Consider the following 22,568-nt stretch of genomic DNA (forward strand, 5'->3'; position numbering starts at 1 on the left):
AAGGCTGAGGCAGAAGGATCGCCGGAGCCCAGCAGGTCGAGTCTATGGTGTCTGGGAGTGGCCACTGCACTCCGGTCTGGGCGACAGAGTGAGACTCCAACTCAAAAAAAAAGGAAGAAGAAAAAAAAAGACTGTATTATACCTGGGAAAAGTTCTTGAAAAACAAAATACAAATTTTTTTTAAAATTTTTAAAAGACAGAATTATACTGGTAACTTTAAACAACTTGTGATTAAACTTAAAATGGGAGAGAGAAAAAAGAAAATGGTTGAACTGTACAAACTAACACATACATATAACAAGCAGTAGAAAATATGCAATGCTACTACCATTGTTGTTTTTGTAATTGGTCACATGCCATCAATGGTTTCTGTTGCTTCCTTCTTTCATTGTCTGTTACGTACTTACCCCACTCTCAGATTGAACCTCAGCTGCTCTGGGTACTTTAGCTGGCGGAGAAAACCTCAACCTTTATTCTCAAAGGGTCTGATCCCTCAGTTGTCTGCTTGTTATGATTGTTTTAGTTTTTCATTAACCTGGTCACAGAAATACTAAGAAGCATATGGGAGAATCCCCTGAGTTCCATATAGTCTTCACTGCCTTCATTTTGTATTAGGAAATCAATTTCCCCTTAATATTCAAATCAGTCACCGCAGCTAGTAGACCAGCCCCCCTTTTTTTGCCTGCTAGTTCGTGTCACAAGGAATGCAAAATGTCTGTGTATTATGGTCATTATCTTCCATTGTAGTAGAACCATTGTTGTGTCTTTTGTTGGAAGTGTTTTCTCTCTCAAGGACTGAGTTCTCTAAACCAGCAAAGTTGTTGGAGCAGGAAGTGGCAATTCTGCAAGTGCTTTATTAGGTATAATTGTGATAGAAACCACTCCCATTTTGACTTTTTGAATTCCAGACCTATGTATTCTGGTAATGGGGAAGAAACTACATTCTGTAAGACAGAATCTCATCCTTTTATGATGTCGTCTCCCAACTTACTTTGTAACTGATTATTTAATATGCCATTCTACCTCTCAATTTGGTTAGCTACTTTCGGGTGATGGCAAGACCAGTTGATGCCTAGGGCATGAGCTTTACAGGCAAGAAAAGTCCATATCCAGAATGTGAGTCTGTTCCTATAAGGACAAATTTCTGCCCCCTTCATAGCTCACTGAATAGCATAGAAGTTGCTGTGATGTCATGCAGGTGGAACTTGCTGGAAAGCTGCGCTTTAGTGTGCTTGGAAGACTTGTCAAGGAGAGGTATCTCATCAGAGACACCACAACAAAACTGGAGGTGTGAGGGAATGCTGGGAGAAGCTGTCTGGGAGTGCAGCTCTCCAACCCAGCTTTAAAAGAGAAGCTGCGAGGTCCATTGAAGCCTGCCAACTGAGCAAACTGGGCCAGGAAGAAAAACTTTTCCTCCTGCCCTGTCTGTCCAGTGTCATCTTTTGACAAAGCCTCAATGTCAGCTGACAAATGAGAAAAATATCAGGTCAGGTGCGGTGGCTCACGCCTATAATCACAGCACTTCCGGAGGCCAAGGTGAGAGGATTACCTGAGTCCATGGGCTCAAGACCAGCTGGGCAGCTTAGTGAGACCTTATCTCTACAACAAATAAAAAAATTAGCCAGGCATGGTGGCGCATGCCTGTAATTCCAGCTACTTGGAAGGCTGAGGCAAAAGGATCACCTGAGCACAGTGAGTCTGCGGTGGCCATGAGCGTGCCACTGTACTCCAACCTGGACGACAAAGTGAGATTCCAACTCAAAAAAAAAAAAAAAAGTCAAGTCCAGGTACATTTTCATAGAACAGTCAGAAAGGGTGACTTTGGAGCTGAGAGACAATAAGTCAATAACTCGTCATTATTTAAGTTAAGGATTATAGTAGGAATAGCAGGTTTCATAGAGAAAATATTGAGTTTGAAGTTGCTATGAAAACCATCTAAGCCGGGCTCGGTGGCTCAGCCTGTAATCCTGCACCTTTGGGATTTACATAACCAAAAATACTGTTGATTATCAGGAATGTACAGCTTGGAGAGAGACTTAGAAGAACTGGTTGGATCTACGTACAGGATTAGATGTAAAGAGTAAGGGAAAGAGTTTAAGATGGCTAGCTTGGGTGTATCAGTGAATAGTGACGCCATTAATGGGGAAAGAGAACAGAGAAGGTTGTTGCAAAGAATTGTTGACATTCATCATAGGGCTCTTAAACAAGTGCTAAAAGGTGGGTTATTCAGATAATTGACCCATAACTGGAACAGTATACTTCAGGGAATTAATGGCATTTGTAAAATGTACATATTTCAATAATTTTTTCCTTTTGCTAAGAAGTTTTTTGTTTGTTTACTTGTCTGGAATGAGAACAGAAAGAGTATATATTGTGGTGGTGGCAAACATCTCAAAGAACAGTAATTGCAAAGAAATGATGGATGAGATTTGAGGATTGAGAATATGTAGAGAATGAGGAAAAGGGAGGTGAAAACCTATGTTAGAAGTGACAATGAGCCAGGCTGGGTGGCTCAGCCTGTAATCCCAGCACTTTGGGAGGCCGAGACAAGTGGATTGCCCGAACCCGCGGGTTTGAGACCTGCCCTGGGCAACTTGGTGATATATCGTCTCTACAATAAATCAAAATTAGCCAGGCATGGTAGCGCATGCCTGTAGTTCCAGCTGCTTGGAAAGCTGAGGTAGAAGGATCGCCGGAGTCTAGCAGGTCGAGACTGCGTTGGCCGGGAGCATGCCACTGCACTCCAATCTGGGCGACAGAGTGAGACTCCAACTCAAAAAAAAAAAAAAAGAAGAAGAAGACATGGCAATGGGGCATTTGAAGTGGATATACGTAGCAAGCAGTGTAGTTATGGGACTGAGCTCAGTTGTGAAGTCAAATCTAGACATTTATATTTGGATGGACATCACTTGGATGGGGGTGACTATTGATACCTCTATAGTGAGTGAAGTCTAAGGGAAGCAAGTTTAGAGAGAGGTAGTCAAAAAACTGAGGCACTGAGTATCCTCAGTAAACCTTCGTATATCCCAGCACAGAAGAAGCACAAAGAAGTGGGCTCAGTTGTGGATAGAGGAGGAGAAACCAGAATGGTCATGTGGTAAGGTTGGGGAAGCAGGGAGCATTGTCCACTTTAAGATGGTAGCTTATGGGCTGAGCTTGGTGGCTCAGCCTGTAATTCCAGTGCTTTGGGAGGCCAAGATGAGTGCATTGCCTGAGCCCGCAGGTTCACGACCCGCCCAGGCAACTTGGCGAGACCTCATCTCTACAATAAATCAAAAATTAGCCGGGCATGGTAGCGTGCACCTGTAGTTCCAGCTACTTGGAAGGCTGAGGAGGAAGGATCGCTGGAGCCCAGCAGGTCGAGGCTGCAGTGGCTGGGAGCGTGCCACTGCACTCCAGTCTGGGCGATGGAGTGAGACTTCACCTGAAAACAAAAAAACAAAAAAGATGATAACTTATGGAATGGGGCTGGTGCTATCCAGCAGAGATTTTGCAGGAGAGATGTTTCCATGAGAGAAGGTAATTTTTATTGCAAAGCAGTCAGAATGAGGAGAGGAAGGGACCGAGTGAGGCCTTAAAGAAGAGAAGATGTTACCTGACTGGTCTCCAGTTTTTCCATGTGCTAAACAAGGACAATAATTGTAGAGTTCCAGGCATTAAATTAATATACATAAAGCACTTGTAATGGGGCCTGACAAATACCAAATATTTATTAAATGGTGATTTGTCATGGTGGGTGCTGGTTCTTGTTTTTGTTAGTTATGAGTGGAAACTTTATTGTAAAATTAAGAAGATTAGAGATGACTAAAAAATGTCTCATGTTGCCTAAGATGTTGCCTTTTTTAAATGAAGTTATTAGCCAATTTCTGTTTGCTAGTCTGTTTTCAAGTAAATTGGCTCAATAGAAAACAGTATCTGCTAAACTCCTTTGTATTCACTTGTGAGGAATACAAAGTGTATGAAATACAGGTATATTTTTCACATCTCCTTGTCCTTGTCTTGGCAGAAGCCATTTTAGACAGGAAAGTGGGTATTTTGCTTTTTGCTCTAAATGTATCTGAATTAGGGTGTCTTCTTGTTTGTATTATATGTAACATGGTCTCCTGCATGTATTAGGAATGTTACAAGACAAACGAATGGAAATTGATAAACATAGCCTAAATATTGGTGATTACAATCGAACGGTCGGGAAAGGTCCTGGTTCTCGGCCTCAGATTTCCAAAGAGTCTTCCATGGAGCGCAGTCCTTATTTTGACAAGGTAAGATTGCTCTTCTTTAACCTTTGTGACTGATAAACCAATACACTTAATAGCATAAATTTCACACTAATATTTTAGAACATTTTCTATAATATAAAATGATATTCAGTCCCAAATCCTATTATTGGATTTGTAGTTCATTGTCCTTTTATGTCTCAATTTAGCATAGAGGTTGCATATGTACTTTCTTCTTAATCCCATAAAATATGTTTGGCTCTTTTTATGTGCTCTAGAATTAACACTAATCTGATCTCTTCTGTTTTCTACCTGTTTCCTGTTGATGCTGGAATGTCATGTGACTTCTCTTCTGTTCCTGCAATGATTTCTTCCTTCCACTTGTTTGCTTGGCTGGTGTTGCACATCTTTCTGTCTGTCCGATCAGGATGGCATTGTAGCAGATGAATCCCAAAACATGCAGTTTATGTCCAGTCAAAGCATGAAGCTTCCCCCTTCAAATAGTGCACTACCTAACCAGGCCCTTGGCTCCATAGCAGGGCTGGGTATGCAAAACTTGAATTCTGTTAGACAGGTAAGTCCAGATGTGTATTTTAGGCTCTCTGTTGATTCATTTGTATTAGTAATAAGATCTTTCTTACATGTAGTTACTGTGTTTAAATCAGTAGTACGATGTGTTAATGAGATGTTTGTCCCTAAATCCCATTGCTATTTACTGTTGTTTTTGTAGAATGGCAATCCCAGTATGTTTGGTGTTGGAAACACAGCAGCACAACCCCGGGGCATGCAGCAGCCTCCAGCACAACCTCTTAGTTCATCTCAGCCTAATCTCCGTGCTCAAGTGCCTCCTCCATTACTCTCCCCTCAGGTAAATAAGCATTCCTTATATCCTTTTATATTTACCTGGAAAAGAGCCTTGAATAATTTTTGTTTATTTATTTATTTATTTTGAGTTGGAGTCTCACTCTGTCACCCAGACTGCAGTGCAGTGGGCACTCCCGGCCACCGCAGCCTCGACCTGCTGGGCTCTGGCGATCCTTCCACCTCAACCTTCCAAGTAGCAACAGGCGCGCTACCACGCCCGGCTAATTTTTTTTTTAATTTATTGTAGAGATGAGGTCTCGCCAAGTTGCCCAGACGGGTCTCGAACCCGCGGGCTCAGGCAATCCACTCACCTCAGCCTCCCAAAGCGCAGGATTACAAGCTGAGCCATCGAGCCCAGCTATAATTTTGTATTTGAATGAGATGACTAGATGAGCCTCATAATATTTATTGGCATCTTTGAGAAGCAGCTAGTTTTGAATTATCTGTTACAAAAAGATACAGGAAAGAATGAAGAAAATAAGTCCATTTAAATCTAAAATTTACTACTTTCTTCTATGAAACATCTTGAGAGGAGACAATAGCAAAGTAAAATTGGCTGGTTTAAGACTCATCTCTGTTGCCAGGCACAGTGGCTCCTGTAATTCCAGCACTTTGGGAGGCAGAGGTGAGAGGGTTGTCTGAGCCCAGGAATTCAAGACTAGCCTGGGTAACTTGCTGAGACTTCATCTCTACAGTAAGTCAAAAATTTAGCCAGGTGTAGATATAATAAAAATTTTAAAAATTAACCACACATGGTGGTGCACACCTATAGTTCCAGCTACTTGGAAGGCTGAAGTAGAAGGATCTCCTGAGCCCAGCAGGTTGAGGCTGTGGTGGCCAAAGCGTGCCAGTGCCTTCCAGCTTGGGAAACAGAGTGAGACTCTGACTCAGAAAGTAAATATTCATCTTTTACTTTGCTCAAGAAAAAGTGTATGTGAACAATAAGTTAGTAAGACAGAAATGAAGATCATAACCCCCTGATGAATAGTCCACAAATTTAATTGCTCCCTTGACAGTTTTAAAATACACAGTATGCTTAACTATTTGGGCCTATTTTACCAACATTGTTAACTTACTGTTGTAATTCTAAGGTTCCAGTTTCATTGCTGAAGTATGCACCAAACAACGGTGGCCTGAATCCACTCTTTGGCCCTCAACAGGTAGCCATGCTGAACCAGCTATCCCAACTAAACCAGCTTTCTCAGATCTCCCAGTTACAGGTAAGTAGAATAATAGTCCCACTTAGTACACTCTTATTGAGTGTCTACTGTGTGCCAAACACTAGACTTTGTGCAGGAAATACTACACTAAACAAAACAGACATAGGCATAGCCCTCATGGAGCTTCTCTTTTAGTGAAGACGTTGTGAACATCTGTGAGGAATATTTTGAAGATGTGCAGGATGCTGTGAGAGGAGGGCCAGCTCAGTCTGTGGGTAGGATGATCAGGGAAAGTTTCTCTGTTGAAGTGAATCTAAACTTGATATTTAGTTGGACTGAATTTCAGCAGAATAACTGGAAGAGATTATACTAGATGAGGCAGTACATGTTGGCATTGTCTGGATCAAGTCATGCCTCTGTAAGTGCATCTGCCATAGTTACTTTGAAGCATACAAATAAATAACAGTGTGATAGTGACAACTTTTTTGCTGTCTTTCCTCCAGCGATTGTTAGCGCAGCAGCAAAGGGCGCAGAGTCAGAGAAGCGTGCCTTCTGGTAACCGGCAGCAGCAAGACCAGCAGGTAGATTAGATCCTTCCACTTGCTATGCTAGCCTTTGTTTTAATAAACTCTACTTACATCATTTCCTTTATCACATGCAATTTGAAATGTCTGTCTTAAAATAGAATTTTACTGGAAGTATGTTTTTATTAAGTCTGCTGTTTGCCTGTGAGTCATATTAACTGTTATACTGTAATCGTTCACCTTCCTACTGAGAAGAAAGTGAATTAAAAAATGAAGAGGAATGTATGTATCTGCAAAGCCTTTTTTCCTTTACAATTTTTCCTGAAATCATTTTGTTGTTTTAAGGGTCGACCTCTTGGTGTGCAGCAGCAAATGATCCAACAATCTCGTCAACTTGATCCAAACCTGTTGGTGAAGCAGCAGACGCCGCCATCTCAGCAGCAGTCACTCCATCAGCCAGCCATGAAATCTTTCCTTGACAATGTCATGCCCCACACTACACCTGAGCTGCAAAAAGGGCCATCACCAATAAATGCTTTCAGCAACTTCCCTATAGGTAGGTTTCTCCTTGACCAAAGGATTCAGCTGATGTTTAGGTATCATAAGCGTGCATCCTCCTCTCTTACCCTTGCAGTTCTGTTCCTTCATGAAAGTTACTTTGGTCTTTGAGCTGTTTCCTCTCAGAGTTGTCATCTCCTCTTTTAGGTTTAGTTTGTCTTCAGGCATCAGGGAAGGTGTCTGTCTATTTTTAAGAAATCACTACTTCAAAAGTCCCACTCATTTAAAGTGAGTTAGAATAAAAGAAACATTTTACTTTTAAGACTCAGGTATCCTCATTGTAGGATGTAAAGCGGTGAAGGAAAGCTGATGTTGTTGTTACTAGAAACAGTCTGACATGCCCATCAGCAGAATTCAAGTAAATTGTAATAGTTATGGGCATCTCCCCCTTAGATCTAATTGTTATAACAGGACATTGTTCTTTTTTTTTTGAGTTGGAGTCTTCACTCTGTCACCCAGGGTGGAGGACAGTGGCACGCCCATGGCCACCACAGCCTCGACCTACTGGGCTCAGGTGATCCTTCCGCCTTAGCCTTCCAAGTAGCTGGAACCACAGTTGTGCGCCATCAGTCACAGTGCCTGGCTAATTTTTCTTGATTTATTGTAGAGATGAGGTCTTGCCAAGTTGCCCAGGCTGGTCTTGAACCCGTAGGCTCGGGCTGTCCTCTCACCTCGGCCTCCAAAGTGCTGGAATTGTAGGTGTGAGCCACCACACCAGGCCCATTTTTACTTTTAAATGACAGCATCCTTTGCATAGGCAGCCAGCTGACTGTTCAGTTTGCAAGTAGAAGATAGCAACTAAAAGTGATCACATTGTTCATGCATGGTACTTTTGGAAAATAGCTAAGCAGTTGCATTTATTAGAGATAAGCATAAATTTGGCTTCTGTAAAACTTTTTTTTCCTCTTATTTTGCCAAGTAATTTTAAAATAGTTAAAATTATATGGAGAAATCGTTTTCTGCATATAATATAGTATTAACAGTTTTATGGTTTGAATACATTATACTATCAAGTGTTAAAAAGTAACCCTTTAGAATTTAGATGTGTTGCTCTTTCTGGTAACCTAGCAGAGGCACCTTCTTCTGAATGACCTTGGCCAAGAACTTAGTGTATCTGTTCTGCCTGTCTTGCCTTTATTATCATTTGACCGTATCACATTTACAGGATATTTATTAAGGAACATTTTATAAGTTTTTTATTTTTTATTTTTTTAAGGCTTGAACTCAAACTTGAATGTAAATATGGATATGAACAGTATTAAAGAGCCACAGTCAAGATTAAGGAAGTGGACTACAGTGGACAGCATTTCTGTGAACACATCTTTGGATCAAAACTCCAGCAAACATGGTATAAAATACATTGTTAACATTTTCCCTTTAAAAAAAAAGACTGGGCACGGTGGCTCACACCTATAATCCCAGCACTTTGGGAGGCCGAGGTGAGAGGATTACCTGAGCCCATGGGTTGAAGACCAGCCTGGGCAACTTGGTGAGACCTCATCCCTATGATAAATCAAGAAGAATTAGCCAGGCGTAATGGCACATGACTATAGTTCCCACTACTGGGAAGGCTGAAGCAGGATTGCCTAAGCCCAGTGGGTCAAGGCTGCAGTGGCCATGAGCGTACCACTACCCTCCAGCCTGGGTGACAGAGTGAGATTCTGACTCAAAAAAAAAAAAAAAGTGCAGAATACTAAATTTAGGCCTTTATTTTACAATATTTTCAAACCCAGATTATCTTAGAACTTTTCCTCATTTAAAAAAATCCTTTATTATTTATTAAATCTTCATTAAAACCAGAGACTTTTAAGCAAGAAGCTATCCACCTCTATACTATTTTACAAATGAGAGATCAGATGCAGTTTAAGAAATAATTCCTTTTTTGTTGTTTATTTAGGTTTTATCTTAATGATTTTATTGTTTTTGTGTTCAATTTAACACTTATCAAATTTAATATGTTCATAGTAGGGTATATAAGTGCCATTTTCATCCTCTTTGATATTATTCATTCATTCAGCAAATTTTTTTTTTTTTTTGAGTTGAAGTCTCACTCCGTCGCCCAGACCGGGAGCGGCCACTGCAGCCTCAACCTGCTGGGCTCCGGCGATCCTTCGCCTCAGCCTTCCAAGTAGCTGGAATTACAGGAGCGCGCTACCACGCCCAGCTAACATTCAGCAAATTTTAGTGGACTGACTTCTGCTTTCTAATGACTGTTAGGCACCTAGAATACATAGACACATATATACATACGTACACTTGGTTGAGTGTACATCCAGTGTATGTATGTATATGTGTAAAAATACTTGCCCTGGAGGAGCTCATTGTGAGCAAAGGTAAGTATGTAAACAGCTTTAGTACACTGTAATAAGCAATATAAAAGTTAATATGTGTAGTAGTATAATAGTACAAAGTCTCATAGAAGCACTTAGTAAAGAATAACTGTGGTATGATGGATCTGGAAAGGCAGGAAGGACTTACCCTGGATTGAGTAAGTTTACCAAGCAAGTGGAGGAAGAACAGCCAAGTGAGAATAGTGCATGTAGGGTTCGAAGACTACCTCTGTATCTGGGCATGTCTAGAGGTGAAGATGCAAGTGAGAGGAAGGAATAGTAGATATATAGTAAATCATGGAACATATACCATGAATGATTTTAAACATGTACATGGTGGACATCTAGAGACAAGTATGACTTAAAGGCATAGATGAGAGAAAGAAAGGACAGTGGACATGAGAAGGGAATGCATGGAAGAGAGTTTTAGCATTAAGGGCAAAGAGGCTTGGTAACTAATTCATTCTTTGCTTCAGAAAATACATGGCTATCTGTGATGTGCCCCCTATTCCTCTAGCCTCCTCCAGTCCTCACGTAAAAGTTTTTTTTTTTTTCTTTATTTTAAAGATGTGGGGTTCCTAGACCTTTAAGACTTCACTCAAGAGTCATTTCCAGGAAGCATTCTCCCAAAGGCACTTTTTATATATCCCTAGCTCATGTAAATATCCATTTAGGCCTATCTCTATCACAGGACTGTAAACACCTAGAAGACAATAACCACATTTTGTTTTCTTTGTAGCTTCATTAAGCATGAAGTACTTGCTCAGTGAGCATTTGCTAGATGAAGGGATGAGTGAATAATAAGGCAATTAATGATAGAATAAATGCAGGAATTGAATCAGCCTTGGTGTGACACATGATGAATCTATTTCAAATTTGTTGAATGTGGTTTGGGAGGGCTCCACATGGAAGAAATTAGAAGAGAGAAGTCAAACGTCCAGAAGGAAAATCTGGGCTAGAGTAAGATTTGGTATTTATCAGAATGTTGAAGTCATAGATGTGACGAGGTGGCCCAGAGGAAGAGAAAGTATAGATAAAAGAAGAGACCAGGCATGGTGGCTCATGCCTGTAATTCCAGCACTTTCAGAGGTGGTGGTGAGAGAATTGCCTGAGCTTAGGGGTTTGAGACCAACCTGGGCAACTTGGCAACCAATCTTAGCCATCTTGTGTTATTGCCTTCATCATTATCTCATCCGATGCCCTACCCCAAACTTACCACATAGATTTTCCATTTTATTTTTCTGATGTTCCCCTTGTGGTGATTAATAGAATACAGTTGGATGCTAGCTGCCTCTTATGTAGTCTGTTTTCATTTTTAATAAAATAAAGTTGTAATAACAATTATTCTTACTGGGAATAAGAAGTAATACTTTATCATCTCAGGCATAAGAATTAATAACTTGAACTGTGGCAACTAAGTGGGCCTTGAACATTAGTCACATTAACACAGGGGAGGAATCAGCAGTCACTAGGCACTGCTAGGGGAGGGAGGGAGGAGGCACATGACAACACAGAGAGTATTTGGTTCATTATCAGGGGAGTAAGGTTCAGTTGGAAGCCCAAACTTCACCTGTTTGCAGCCTACTTTTGTAGTTCATCTTCACTTGTATTCCACATTCCTATAACAAAATAAAATTGCCCCAAAAAAAGACATATGGCGAATATATCATGTTCAACTGTTATTTTATTTATATCCTATTTTACTTCCAAGTGGTTTTCTGTTTTGTTTTTTGAGTCAGAGTCTCACTGTGTCACCTAGGCTGGAGTGTAGTGGCACGCTCATGGCTACCACAGCCTCAACCTGCTGGCCTTGGCCTCAGGGGATCCTTCCATCTCAGCCTTTCTTTTTTTTTTTTTTTTTTTTGAGCTGGAGTCTCACTCAGTCACCCAGACTGGAGTGCAGTGGCTGCTCTCGGCCACCACAGCCTCAACCTGCTGGGCTCCAGCGATCCTTCCGCCTCAGCTGGAACTACAGGCGTGCACTACCATGCCCGCCTAGTTTTTTTGATTTATTTTGGAGATGAGGTCTTGCCAAGTTGCCCAGGCGGGTCTCAAACCCCAGGGCTCAGGCAATCTACTCACCTCAGCCTCCCAAAGGCGCGGGATTACAGACTGAGCCACCGAGTCCGGCTCCATCTCAGCCTTTCAAATAGCTGAAACTACAGGCATGCGCCACCACACTCAGCTAATTTTTAAGAATTTATTGTAGAGACGAGGTCTTGCCAAGTTGCCCAGGCTGGTCTTAAACCCCTGGGCTCAGTCAGTCCTCTTGCTTTGACCTGCTGGGATTATAGGTGTGAGCCACCATGCCCAGCTCCAAGTGATTTTAATTCCAGTTACAGAACAGATACATAGTTCACACAAATCCAGATAACTAGATTGAAGAAGCCAGAACAGAAAGAGAAATGGAAATGGTACAAACATTAAGTCAGGGATAGGTCAGTCCCCACTATGAGTGGCATGACATCCTGTCAAGGGTCAGCTCTTTCTTCCCTAACCGATGTAGAAGCTGGGACATTGTGACTTGCAGCCAGAGGAAGGAATAAGGCTAGAGTGACATGAAGGACTCTGCTGTGTTACCAGTAGTTCATAGCAGAAGCAGCCTGGAATTGTGACCCAGGACTTTCCCTTACACCCACCTCAAATGTAACATGAATGGAGGATACTTGGTTTTCCCTTTTTTGCTCTCATTTCTTCCCGTGTTGATAAATTGTGTCGCCTTTCATCAAATTATTGAAACTAGAAACCTAAGAGACATTCTTTTTTTGTTAACAGTCTGTTTTTGAGATATAATTTGCAAATCATACAATTCAGTGGTTTTTAGTATATTTACAGAGTTGTGTAGACATCACTATAATTAATACTTGTACATTTTCATTGCCCCAAAAGATGGCAATTTTGTTAGTTGTTAGGCCTTTGGGTAGGTTGTACTGACTGCCTAGATTCTTCTCCATCCTTCCTCGCCACACACCTTCCTTACCTTTTCTGTCTGTTCACTTGTTTTTTTGTTAGACTATAATGTCACTGAGTGCAAGGACTGCATTCATCCTATTCATTTTCCCATGTTCAGCATTTAACACCGCCACTGACATGGTTCCAGTGAGAATGATGTGTCTTTACGCTTATCATAAAGCATTAGTCATTTAAAGTGTGTTCAAAGATGAATGTGGAGAGAATAAATGATAAGAAAACATGATTATTTCTAAGTGAGTTGAAGTTGTATTTTTTATGGAATTTCATACTTATTTGGGTAACATCTTAACGAGTACCGTGTAGTCACAAGGGGTTGGGTTATAGGTCAGAAATGTAAACATCCTGGCAGAAAAGCATATTGATTTCTGTTCGTTGCCTCTATCGTCTTGTGGGTATGGCATTTTCCTGGATTCTCAGAAACTTCTCTTTGCAAACTCAAAATGTTCCAACCTCAGTTCTTTTTGTATCACAATTTTTTTTTTATAAGTTGGAGTTTCACTCTGTTGCTCAGGCTGGAGTGCAGTGGCACACTCACAGCCACTGCAGCCTCGACCTGCTAGGCTCAAGTGATCCTTCCACCTCATTCTGAGTAGCTGGAACTATAGGCGTACACCACCAGGTTGCCCAGGCTGGTCTCAAACCCATGGGTTCAAGCAGTCCTTTCGCCTCTGCCTCCCAAAGTGCTGGAATTATAGGTGTGAGCCACCATGTCAAGCTTTTATCCAGTTCTTTTATCTCCCTTTGTGTTCCTCTCCCCCAAAAATATGATTATCCCCAAGAGAGAGTTCATTGTACGTTTTCTCAATTTAGGCCAAAGTAACAAGTATTTTAATGACTTGGAAATATTTTTGTACTCATATTCTGGTCACTTATTGATGGCTATGGTTCTCATATCCTTATTGTAATGAATCCACTATGGTCATTTTCAGACATTGTTCAAATGAGATCTCAGAGTTGAAAATGGTTGAAGCTTGGAGGAGAGTACAGAACTCTCTTTTCTCCTTGCACCTTCACACAATCTACACAGCAGTTTGGAACCCACAGATCTAGTAGAAAGTGTTCTTGTTACATTTGAGAAACTATAAGAAATAAACTTGAGAGTATATTTTGTGTACATTTCACTATCATTTTTCTCCTCTTAGGTGCTATTTCAAGTGGTTTCAGGCTGGAAGAGTCTCCATTTGTTCCCTATGACTTTATGAACAGCAGTACTTCACCAGCCAGTCCTCCAGGTTCAATAGGAGATGGCTGGCCACGTGCCAAATCGCCTAATGGCTCTAGCAGTGTTAATTGGCCACCAGGTAAAATGTTAACTCTTTTTTTTTTTTTAATGTGTGTGTGTGTATATATATATAATTTTTATTTCCCAATTATACCTTAATAAAGCTGGGGTGGGGGAGAAAAGAAAAAAGACTGCGATAGTTATCTATACTTTTAAAAAACATTATAGTATAATCTGCATAGCGTTTCACAATAACATTTCTTCAGTTTCAAAATTGTTTTAATTTCTTAACATTCTTATGAACTGAAATTTGACTGACATGTTTCTCTTTTTGCAGTTTTATTTTTTTATTCATATTTGTATATTCATATGCCACACACATAAAATTTCTTGTATAATGTTTGAATGTTCCATATTTTAGAGTTTAAGTATACACATATAAATTTCTTTTTTTTTTTTTACAATTCAGGGTTAGGTATACACATGTTCATTACGCAGGTACCCTTGTTGATGAAGTGTTCCCCTACCTCCCCCGACAGATTTCCACTACTGCCAATCCCGCCCCCACAATGCTAACACTTTCTTTCATGAGACTGTTTCTGCTGAGATTTTGTGACATCTGGACTTACTAATGATGTAGCCCAGTTATGTGTGATTGGATTGATCTGTGCTGATAAAAAGGAATGCAGAATTGATGGACAAAAAGTTAAGCATGAAGTCTTGGGCAAATGTATGTGCCTATTACATGTTCAGGCAGCAAAGATGGAATAAGTACCATTGACCAGCATAAAGGATTATTCAAAAAACATTGTTTCTCTTCACTTGTGTCTGAGGGTTAACTTGATGACATTTTGTTTGTATTGAGGCATTACCACAAATGCTTCTGTGGCCTGCTTTGTCTTACTTGAGTCCCAGTGGCTTTGTGATTTATTGTAAAGCACTTTAAAATGTTAATGTTTAAAAATATATAAATGCAGGCCAGGCATGGTGTCTCACACCTGTCGCAGTACTTCAGAGGCTGAGACAGGATTGCTTAAGCCCAGGAGTTTGAGACTAGCCTTAAGCAACATAGCAAGACCCTGTCTGTACCAAAAGAATTTTTTTTAATTAGCCAAGCATGGTGGCGTACACCTGTAATCCCAGCTTTTCAGGAGGCTGAGGCAGAAGGATTGCCAGAGCCCAGGGGATCGAGGCTGCAGTGAGCTATGATCATGCCACTACAGCCTGGGTGACAGAGTAAGACCCTGACTCAAACTATATATGCAGAGAAATTATTTCCATTGTAAAAACTTGTAAGTTATTAATAAAGAACAGCTTATAGTAATTGTGTTACTGAATTAGCCTCTTAGGGTGTTAGTACAGATTGGAAAATATTTGAGAGTTGGATAGAATAAAGGCTTTGGATATTTAATACTGGATTTTTAAAAATGATGATTAAGTTTTAAACTAATGCTGGATTTTCATTTCCAGAATTTCGCCCTGGTGAACCATGGAAAGGTTATCCAAACATTGACCCTGAAACTGACCCTTACGTCACTCCTGGCAGTGTCATAAACAATCTTTCAATTAATACTGTGCGGGAAGTTGACCACCTCAGGGACAGGAACAGTGGTACGTAGGGGGCACAGTCAGTTTCTAAGTGCTTCTCAACAATACAGTTTAAGAATGGCTCAAAGCAGGTGTGAAACTTGCAGCAACAAAAGTTACTCCAGTCTTCACAGTCCTCACAGCCAGGGAGTCATGGAAATGAAATCAGAATTCTCAATGTTTCCATCAGAGACTCTTTAATTTGGCCACTTTTAAAATGAAGAGGTTGATTCACTTGTATGGTACACACATACTCATTTAATAAGTTAGCACAAAGAACCAATAAATACTTGCTTTCCAGTGGTTGTAACAACTGGATAAAAAAACAAATGAAAGTTGTTACCTACTTTATACCTAGTTACAGGAATGTGGTTATTAAAAAATGGGTGTTTCTTATAAAAGATGTGGTTGTATTATCATTATATGTTTATACACTCTGAATATTGAAAGACTTTTATCTGGAGGAACAAATTAGGCTTTCTTTGTCTCCCAGAGAGGAAAAATAAGACCAACTTAAGGATTCCTGCAGTCTAGATGTACTTTTTAATGGGTTATCAAATGAAATCATCCTATTACATACCCCTTGTTTACTTTTCACCTCAAGACGTTTATTTGTATTCCACTTTTGTGCTAGAGGAAAGGTGAATAAAATGAGTTTTTGAAATGCTGAAAATATTGAAAAGTATTCTCTGTTTCTGTAATATATATCCTTCTGTCTATACCTTGGAACAGGAACAGTTTATAAAGTAAATATGAAACACCCATCATTTTACATTAAATGCATAGTTTGTGCATCATGTGGTAAGAAAGGTATTCTTATCATTCTAAAATGGTTGAATTTAACAGACAACTCTGTAGAAGTAGCTACTACTTTCACAGAGGAAAAAAATGGGGCACAGAACTAAACAGAACATCACACAGCATGGTAGTTAGTAGAAGAATGTGATGGCCAACAGAAAGGTTCTGAGAGTCAGGAGAGGAAGTTAGATTTGTTGTTAAAGGAGATATACCCCTGAAGATTTAGAGTGGAAGAATCAATCTTTAAGGTAAGGTAATCTGACAGTGGGGAGCAGATTGGATTGGGAGACCAGTTAGGGAACTGGTGTAGTGATGCAGATGATAATAGAGTCTAGAGCACACCAAGAGTAAATGGAGAAGAAATACTAGGTTTTGGAGCCTTAGTATGACGCATGATGGAGAAGGCTGAAGGCCCGGCTCACTGATAGTGCAGGTGACAGGGTGCCTTGGTGAATGGGCTAGCCCATAAGACGTCAGAGAAGTTCAAAGACAGGAGTTCAGAGCAGCAAGGCTTGAACCTCCTTTTAGAGCCAAGTACTGGGAAGTAGAGCCAGGTATACTCTCAGTTGCCAGTACCTCATACAGTTATGAGAAAATGGGGTAAGAGGGAGAATATCTGTGCAAAACCAAGGTAAAACAATTGGCAAGCTTTCTCAGCATGCCCTTTTGAAGTCAGGAAGGAAGATGTAGTCTGGGGCACCATCTGTTACCCTGAGTGTACCTGTCTCCTTTCTTGGGGCAAACTATTAATACTTTGATTTCTCTGGATGCTTTTGCTTATTTGTAAACTCCATGTCTATTGTCCTTGTGACTAATTGGATTCTTCCCCCATATAGGGTCATCCTCATCCTTGAACACCACGCTGCCTTCAACTAGTGCCTGGTCATCCATTCGTGCCTCCAACTACAACGTTCCCCTCAGCAGTACAGCACAAAGCACTTCAGGTAGGCTTCACCCTGAGCTCGGGAAGAGGGGTGTTGCCACAATCTGGTACTGTGGCTGTTGTTCATAATGTCTTCTACTCAGGCAGGTAGGAGATTATATGTGTGAGCCTAGGAATTTATCTTTTTTTTTTTTTTGAGTTGGAGTCTCATTCTTTGTTGCCCAGGCTGGAGTGCAGTGGCACGCTCACGCCCACTGCAGCCTCGACCTGCTGCCCAAGCGATTCTTCCACCTCAGCCTTCCAAGTAGCTGGAACTACAGATGCTCACCACCCCACCTGGCTAGGTTTTGTGATTTATTGTAGAGATGTGGTCTCACCAGATTGCCCAGGCTGGTTTTGAAGGAATTTATCTTAATATCACATATTCTTTTTAAAATTTACTGTAGCCACCAGTCATCTACTAAAATAACCAGTTTCACTGAACTGCTGGCACTCATCTGAGAGCCACCTCAGCTCTGTAATTAAATGTCATTTAATCTAAAGCAGTTCTTAGACTATCTACAGTGAAAGGCCTTTGTTTTTGTTGTTTTTGTTTTTTTGAGTTGGAGTCTCACTCTGTCACCTAGACTGGAGTGCAGTGGCTGCTTCCAGCCACTGAAGCCTCGACCTGCTGGGCTCCAGCGATCCTTCCGCCTCAGCCTTCCAAGTAGCTGGAACTACAGGTGCGCACTACCACGCCCGGCTAATTTTTGATTTATTGTGGAGATGAGGTCTCGCCAAGTTGCCCAGGCGGGTCTTGAACCCGCGGGCTCAGGCAATTCACTCACCTCAGCCTCCCAAAGTGCAGGATTACAGGCTGAGCCACCGAGCCCGGCTGTTGTTTTTTTAAACAGTCCTATTCTTCGTAGACTGATACTTTTGTAAAATACAGTAAGCATGAATCCTCAATTGCTAGAAAAATGATTACACACTTGAGAATTACAGCAATGTCAGGTTGCTGTCAAAGTTTACAAATACTTGCTCTGAATTTCTGTACTTACTCTGTTGCAGGCCAGTAATAAAGTGTGTTATAGCCGGTCTTCTGACCACACTTTGAGTAGCACTGACTTAATGGACATGAGCTTTGTAAGTCAAATAGAAAAAAGAGTTGACAGCTGGGCTCAGTGGCTCAGCCTGTAATCCTGCACCTTTGGGAGGCTGAGGTGAGTGGATTGCCTGAGCCCACGGGTTCGAGACCCGCCTGGGCAACTTGGCGAGACCTCATCTCTACAATAAATCAAAAAAATCAGCCGGGCGTGGTAGCGCTCGCCTGTAGTTCCAGCTACTTGGAAGGCTGAGGCGGAAGGATCGCCGGAGCCCAGCAGGTCGAGGCTGCGGTGACCGGGAGCGGCCACTGCACTCCAGTCTGGGTGACATAGTGAGACTAACTCAAAAAAAAGAAAAAGAAAAAAGAGTTGACAATGATGTTGGACAAGAAATTTTCCACCCCTTTCTGTCCTCCTCACATTTTTCACATTATTTTTTGGTGCACACCGTCTCTATCCCCCATTATTGTGAGGCTGTGTGCTTCAAGAATTGAGCATGTGCGCACGCTCTGTTGCTGTCTTTCTCTCTTTCTTGGTCTTGGCACTGTCTGTGTCAGGATTAGCGAGAGGTTAGCATTTGTGAGTGCCCAACTGTCCAGTGCTTGGCAGGGAGGCAGGTACCCTGAGAATATCTGCTGTGATGCTTGAATTGGGGCTATTTTTGTAGTCTTTTTTTCCATGAGTAAGCAACAGAGTTCTAAAATTTATTTAATGGCCTATCTGACTTTGAGTGATTCAATTATGTTTGTTAAGTTCACAGTTGCTATTTTAGAGCAATTTGAAGTAGGTTTGTTGTTTTCATTTAAATGAGAGTACAGTTTAAGTATTCTCTTTTCTTAAACATTATTCCACCCCTCTCTACTTTCTTCTCCTCTTTGAGTAGCCAGAAATAGTGATTCCAAGTTGACATGGTCTCCTGGTTCAGTTACAAACACCTCTCTGGCTCATGAGCTGTGGAAGGTCCCTTTGCCACCTAAAAACATCACTGCTCCGTCCCGCCCACCTCCGGGACTGACTGGTCAGAAGCCACCCTTATCTACGTGGGATAATTCTCCCCTTCGTGTAAGTGGAGGATGGGGAAATTCTGACGCCAGATATACCCCAGGTAAGATGAAATACCTAAGATGGTTTTGTATGGTTAATTTGCTGAACAGTAACCAGTACCAACAATCTTGTGACCCCCTGTAAGGTGGAATGAGAACTTAAATAAATATACAATTACTAGTGCCTTGCTATCTTCTGCAATTTCTGTGTCTTTGAGAGTCTTAACTTGATTTACTTAAGAATTATCCAAAGACACATAATAGTGCTAAAGTTAATGGAATAGGGAGCTCCTTTCTTTTAGAAATTTTTTGAGAGTAGATCTTAAATGGTGTTGTAACTTCCTGCTCATGGCAGGCTTACAGAATAACACCATGTCACACAGAGCCAAGGTGTTTATTTGGTAAGACTGTGAAGGAGGGTGGGAGCAGAACATCTGGGCCTTGAAGAATGGGGCCTGTTTGGGTGATAGTTTGGCCTTTTCTTGGAATGACCATAACATTCATTGTTGAAATAGGACTTTTTTTTTTTAAGGGACAGGATCTCGCTCTGTCACTCAGGCTGGAGTATAATAATATGATCATAGTTTGCTACAACCTTCAACTCCTGTGATTCGGTGATCTTCATGCCTCAGCCTCCCAAGTAATACAGGCATGCACCACCAACCACATCCAAATAATTTTTTATTTTTTGTAGAGACAGGATGTTGCTGTGTTGCCCATGCTGATCTCGAACTCCTGACCTCAAGCCTTGATCCTCCTGCCTTGATTTCCCAGAGTGCTAGGGTTACAGGCATGAGCCACCATGCTTGGCAAAACATTTGAGAGTTTCAGGGATGCTGTTAACTAATCATACAGGACCAAGAGACAAACCAGCCTGTCCCTGAAAAATGGGGACAAGTGGTCCTGCTACCTGTAGTCATTCTATAAATGATCAGCATTGGATTTGTACTCGCGGCATGTCCTTGCCTGCTGTTGCCAAACCTGTCATACACACACACAGCCATAGATTCAACTTGGGGCCGTCTAGCGGTTCTTCCACTAAATATGGTTTTATCCTTCATTCCATGCTGCCCAAAAATTGTGCCAAACCTCATCTTCAAGCTAAAAATGAGTACTAAAACTTCATTGATATTTTCTGATCTAATGTGAAATTTCTGATCTTTAGACAAGTGATTGGTTGCCAAAAAACTTGAAGCATTTTTTAGGGGTGGCAAGTGTTTTAATTACATGGAAAGAACACTTCAGTTTCTTCCAAGCTGCTAAATGCAAATTAATGTAATTGGGGTGGTGTAAGTGTTCTTTCAAGCCACAGACATCTTCTGGGTGTCAGCCAAGTGACTGGCAGCACACACTGAGGGGAGCTAATGAAAGTGGCCTTAGGAGAGTTGGTGGAGTTGGGTGGGATCAGGAAACCTATAAGAGGAAGCCACACAAAGCAAAGGGAACAGCCTATGCTAACTAACGCCCAGAGACCTGGGGAGGCACAAAGTTTCCCTTTAGAGTTGGCTTGATCATGTTTAAAAGCTCTGCCACATAATGGTGGGGGAGTGGATGCACTGAGTGCCCAGCAGGAAGGCCAGACCAAGAGCTCCTGCAATAGTGCAGGCAAAGCAAGGAATGTATGCAGGATTGCAAGCTCTTAAATCCCCTTAAATGCTCACACCCTGAGGGGCATATATCCCAGTCATCAAACAGTGCTTCAGATCATCACAGACTGGGGCTTCCCCAGATGGCACCATTTTGAGATAGTTTTAGCTTTATGATGAAAAGCTCCCAAAGGGGTGTGGCCTTCTGTAGCTTGATGCCTGCCGTGGTGTGCGAGCTCACTGTCCCTGAGGCAGGGCCCCTGCCCCAGGTATGGACACCTGGCCATGGCTGGAGTGAGTGCTGGACCTGGGAGAAAGTATCCATGGGGAAGTGCAGGGAAGAGAAGGAAGCCAAGGGCCAGACTGAGGAGCTTAATTTGACTGGGACATGTTTGTCCTAAACAGTCAATCAAGCCACAGTCTTAGAAAACTGAATTGTCCTTTTTTTCCTTGTTTAGGTTCCAGCTGGGGTGAGAGCAGCTCAGGGAGAATAACAAATTGGCTTGTTCTGAAAAACCTTACACCTCAGGTAAGGCAACAGGGAGTCCCTGGTTTGTGTGGATATGCCAGGTAGCCTGGGAACAGGTTTCAGGTCTGGGTCTGAGATGAGGGCTACTGAGGCAAAGTTAGACAGAGGAAGTAGCTGGTCTGGAATGCCTCAGGCAGGCTGTGGTCTGACTCAGTGGGTCTCACACTGTAATGTGCCTGGTAGCCAACCAAAAATACAGATTCCCAGGTCTCACCCAGACACTCTCTGAGTTAGTAGGCCTGGGCTAGGATCTGGGGGTCTGCATTTTTATGAAGGCCTTCAGATGAATTTGTTGCTGATTGTCCTTGTTCTGCACTTTGGGAAACGTTGATCTGCCCTTTTAGGTTAGAGCATTTTCTTAGCCCCTGGACCACCCCCTCCTGAGGGCTGGATGTTAAGAGCCCACCCCCTCCTCCCCCCAGGGAGCAGTGCCTTGATGGATCCTGTCCTCAGGGCAGGTAAGAGAGAAGACATGGAGCCACAGCAGGGGCAATGGCTAAAGGATTGGGGGTTCTGGGGAGTGTCCGGGAGTCTAGAGGCCACCGAGGTATGGCTCTGGTGCCAGTGGAAGTGGGGAGGGGGCACTGTGCCCCATCATCGCAGCCAGTGCCAGTGAGGAGCTGAACAGTGGGGAAGGGAGGAAGGATGAGAGTTGCACCCTGGGACAACCTCCTAGAGGACCCTCATGATGATACATCTAATTGGCATTTCCCACACTGTTTCTTAGATTGATGGCTCAACTCTGCGTACTCTGTGCATGCAGCATGGCCCACTGATAACATTCCACCTGAACCTCCCACATGGAAATGCTCTGGTCCGTTACAGTTCAAAAGAAGAGGTAGTGAAGGCACAAAAGTCTCTGCACATGTAAGTTGGCCATTCAGCTCTCAACTGGAGTTTAGGGGAATGAATGAGTGTGAAAGCACGGCTTGGCTCTGGGCAGTGCAGGGTCCCCACGCGAGGTGCCTCCTGATAGCTGTAGCCTCACTGTTCCCTGGCCCCAAGGTCAGCACTCCTCAGGGGAAGAATTAGACCCAGCCAAAATGGCCCTAGAAAATCCCTGACGTTGCCTGTAGGAGACAGGCAGACATGATCCTGACATACCACAGTGGCACTCACAGAGGAGGTTCGCTCTGGGCATGGCACCAGGCTTGGGAGTGCTGTGGGCACGTGCTCGGGGAGGGGAGGGCATGCCAGGCGCATGCCTTCCTC

The 22,568-nt window shown here is 42.2% G+C and overlaps 1 protein-coding gene across 3 annotated transcripts in view; it reads left to right on the forward strand.

Moving 5' to 3' along the window:
• The window catches only part of TNRC6A (trinucleotide repeat containing 6A), a 222,134-nt gene that overhangs the window by 196,685 nt on the left and 2,881 nt on the right, over nt 1-22,568 (forward strand). For 2 of the 3 annotated variants that reach the window (XM_008070485.2, XM_021718783.1), the window contains exons 12-23: nt 4,117-4,259; nt 4,945-5,082; nt 6,170-6,298; nt 6,742-6,819; nt 7,108-7,318; nt 8,537-8,668; nt 13,766-13,924; nt 15,316-15,456; nt 17,067-17,174; nt 19,082-19,303; nt 21,286-21,356; nt 22,084-22,223. In XM_008070485.2, the coding sequence (XP_008068676.2) occupies nt 4,117-4,259; nt 4,945-5,082; nt 6,170-6,298; nt 6,742-6,819; nt 7,108-7,318; nt 8,537-8,668; nt 13,766-13,924; nt 15,316-15,456; nt 17,067-17,174; nt 19,082-19,303; nt 21,286-21,356; nt 22,084-22,223 (1,672 nt within the window). Of the gene's footprint in view, nt 1-4,116; nt 4,260-4,641; nt 4,789-4,944; nt 5,083-6,169; nt 6,299-6,741; nt 6,820-7,107; nt 7,319-8,536; nt 8,669-13,765; nt 13,925-15,315; nt 15,457-17,066; nt 17,175-19,081; nt 19,304-21,285; nt 21,357-22,083; nt 22,224-22,568 lie in introns of all 3 variants that reach the window. The other variant, XM_008070484.2, reaches the window with a different exon arrangement.

Source organism: Carlito syrichta, unplaced genomic scaffold (genome assembly GCF_000164805.1).
Source record: "Carlito syrichta isolate Samal-C Ts95f unplaced genomic scaffold, Tarsius_syrichta-2.0.1 Scaffold313449, whole genome shotgun sequence".
NCBI lineage: Eukaryota > Metazoa > Chordata > Mammalia > Primates > Tarsiidae > Carlito > Carlito syrichta.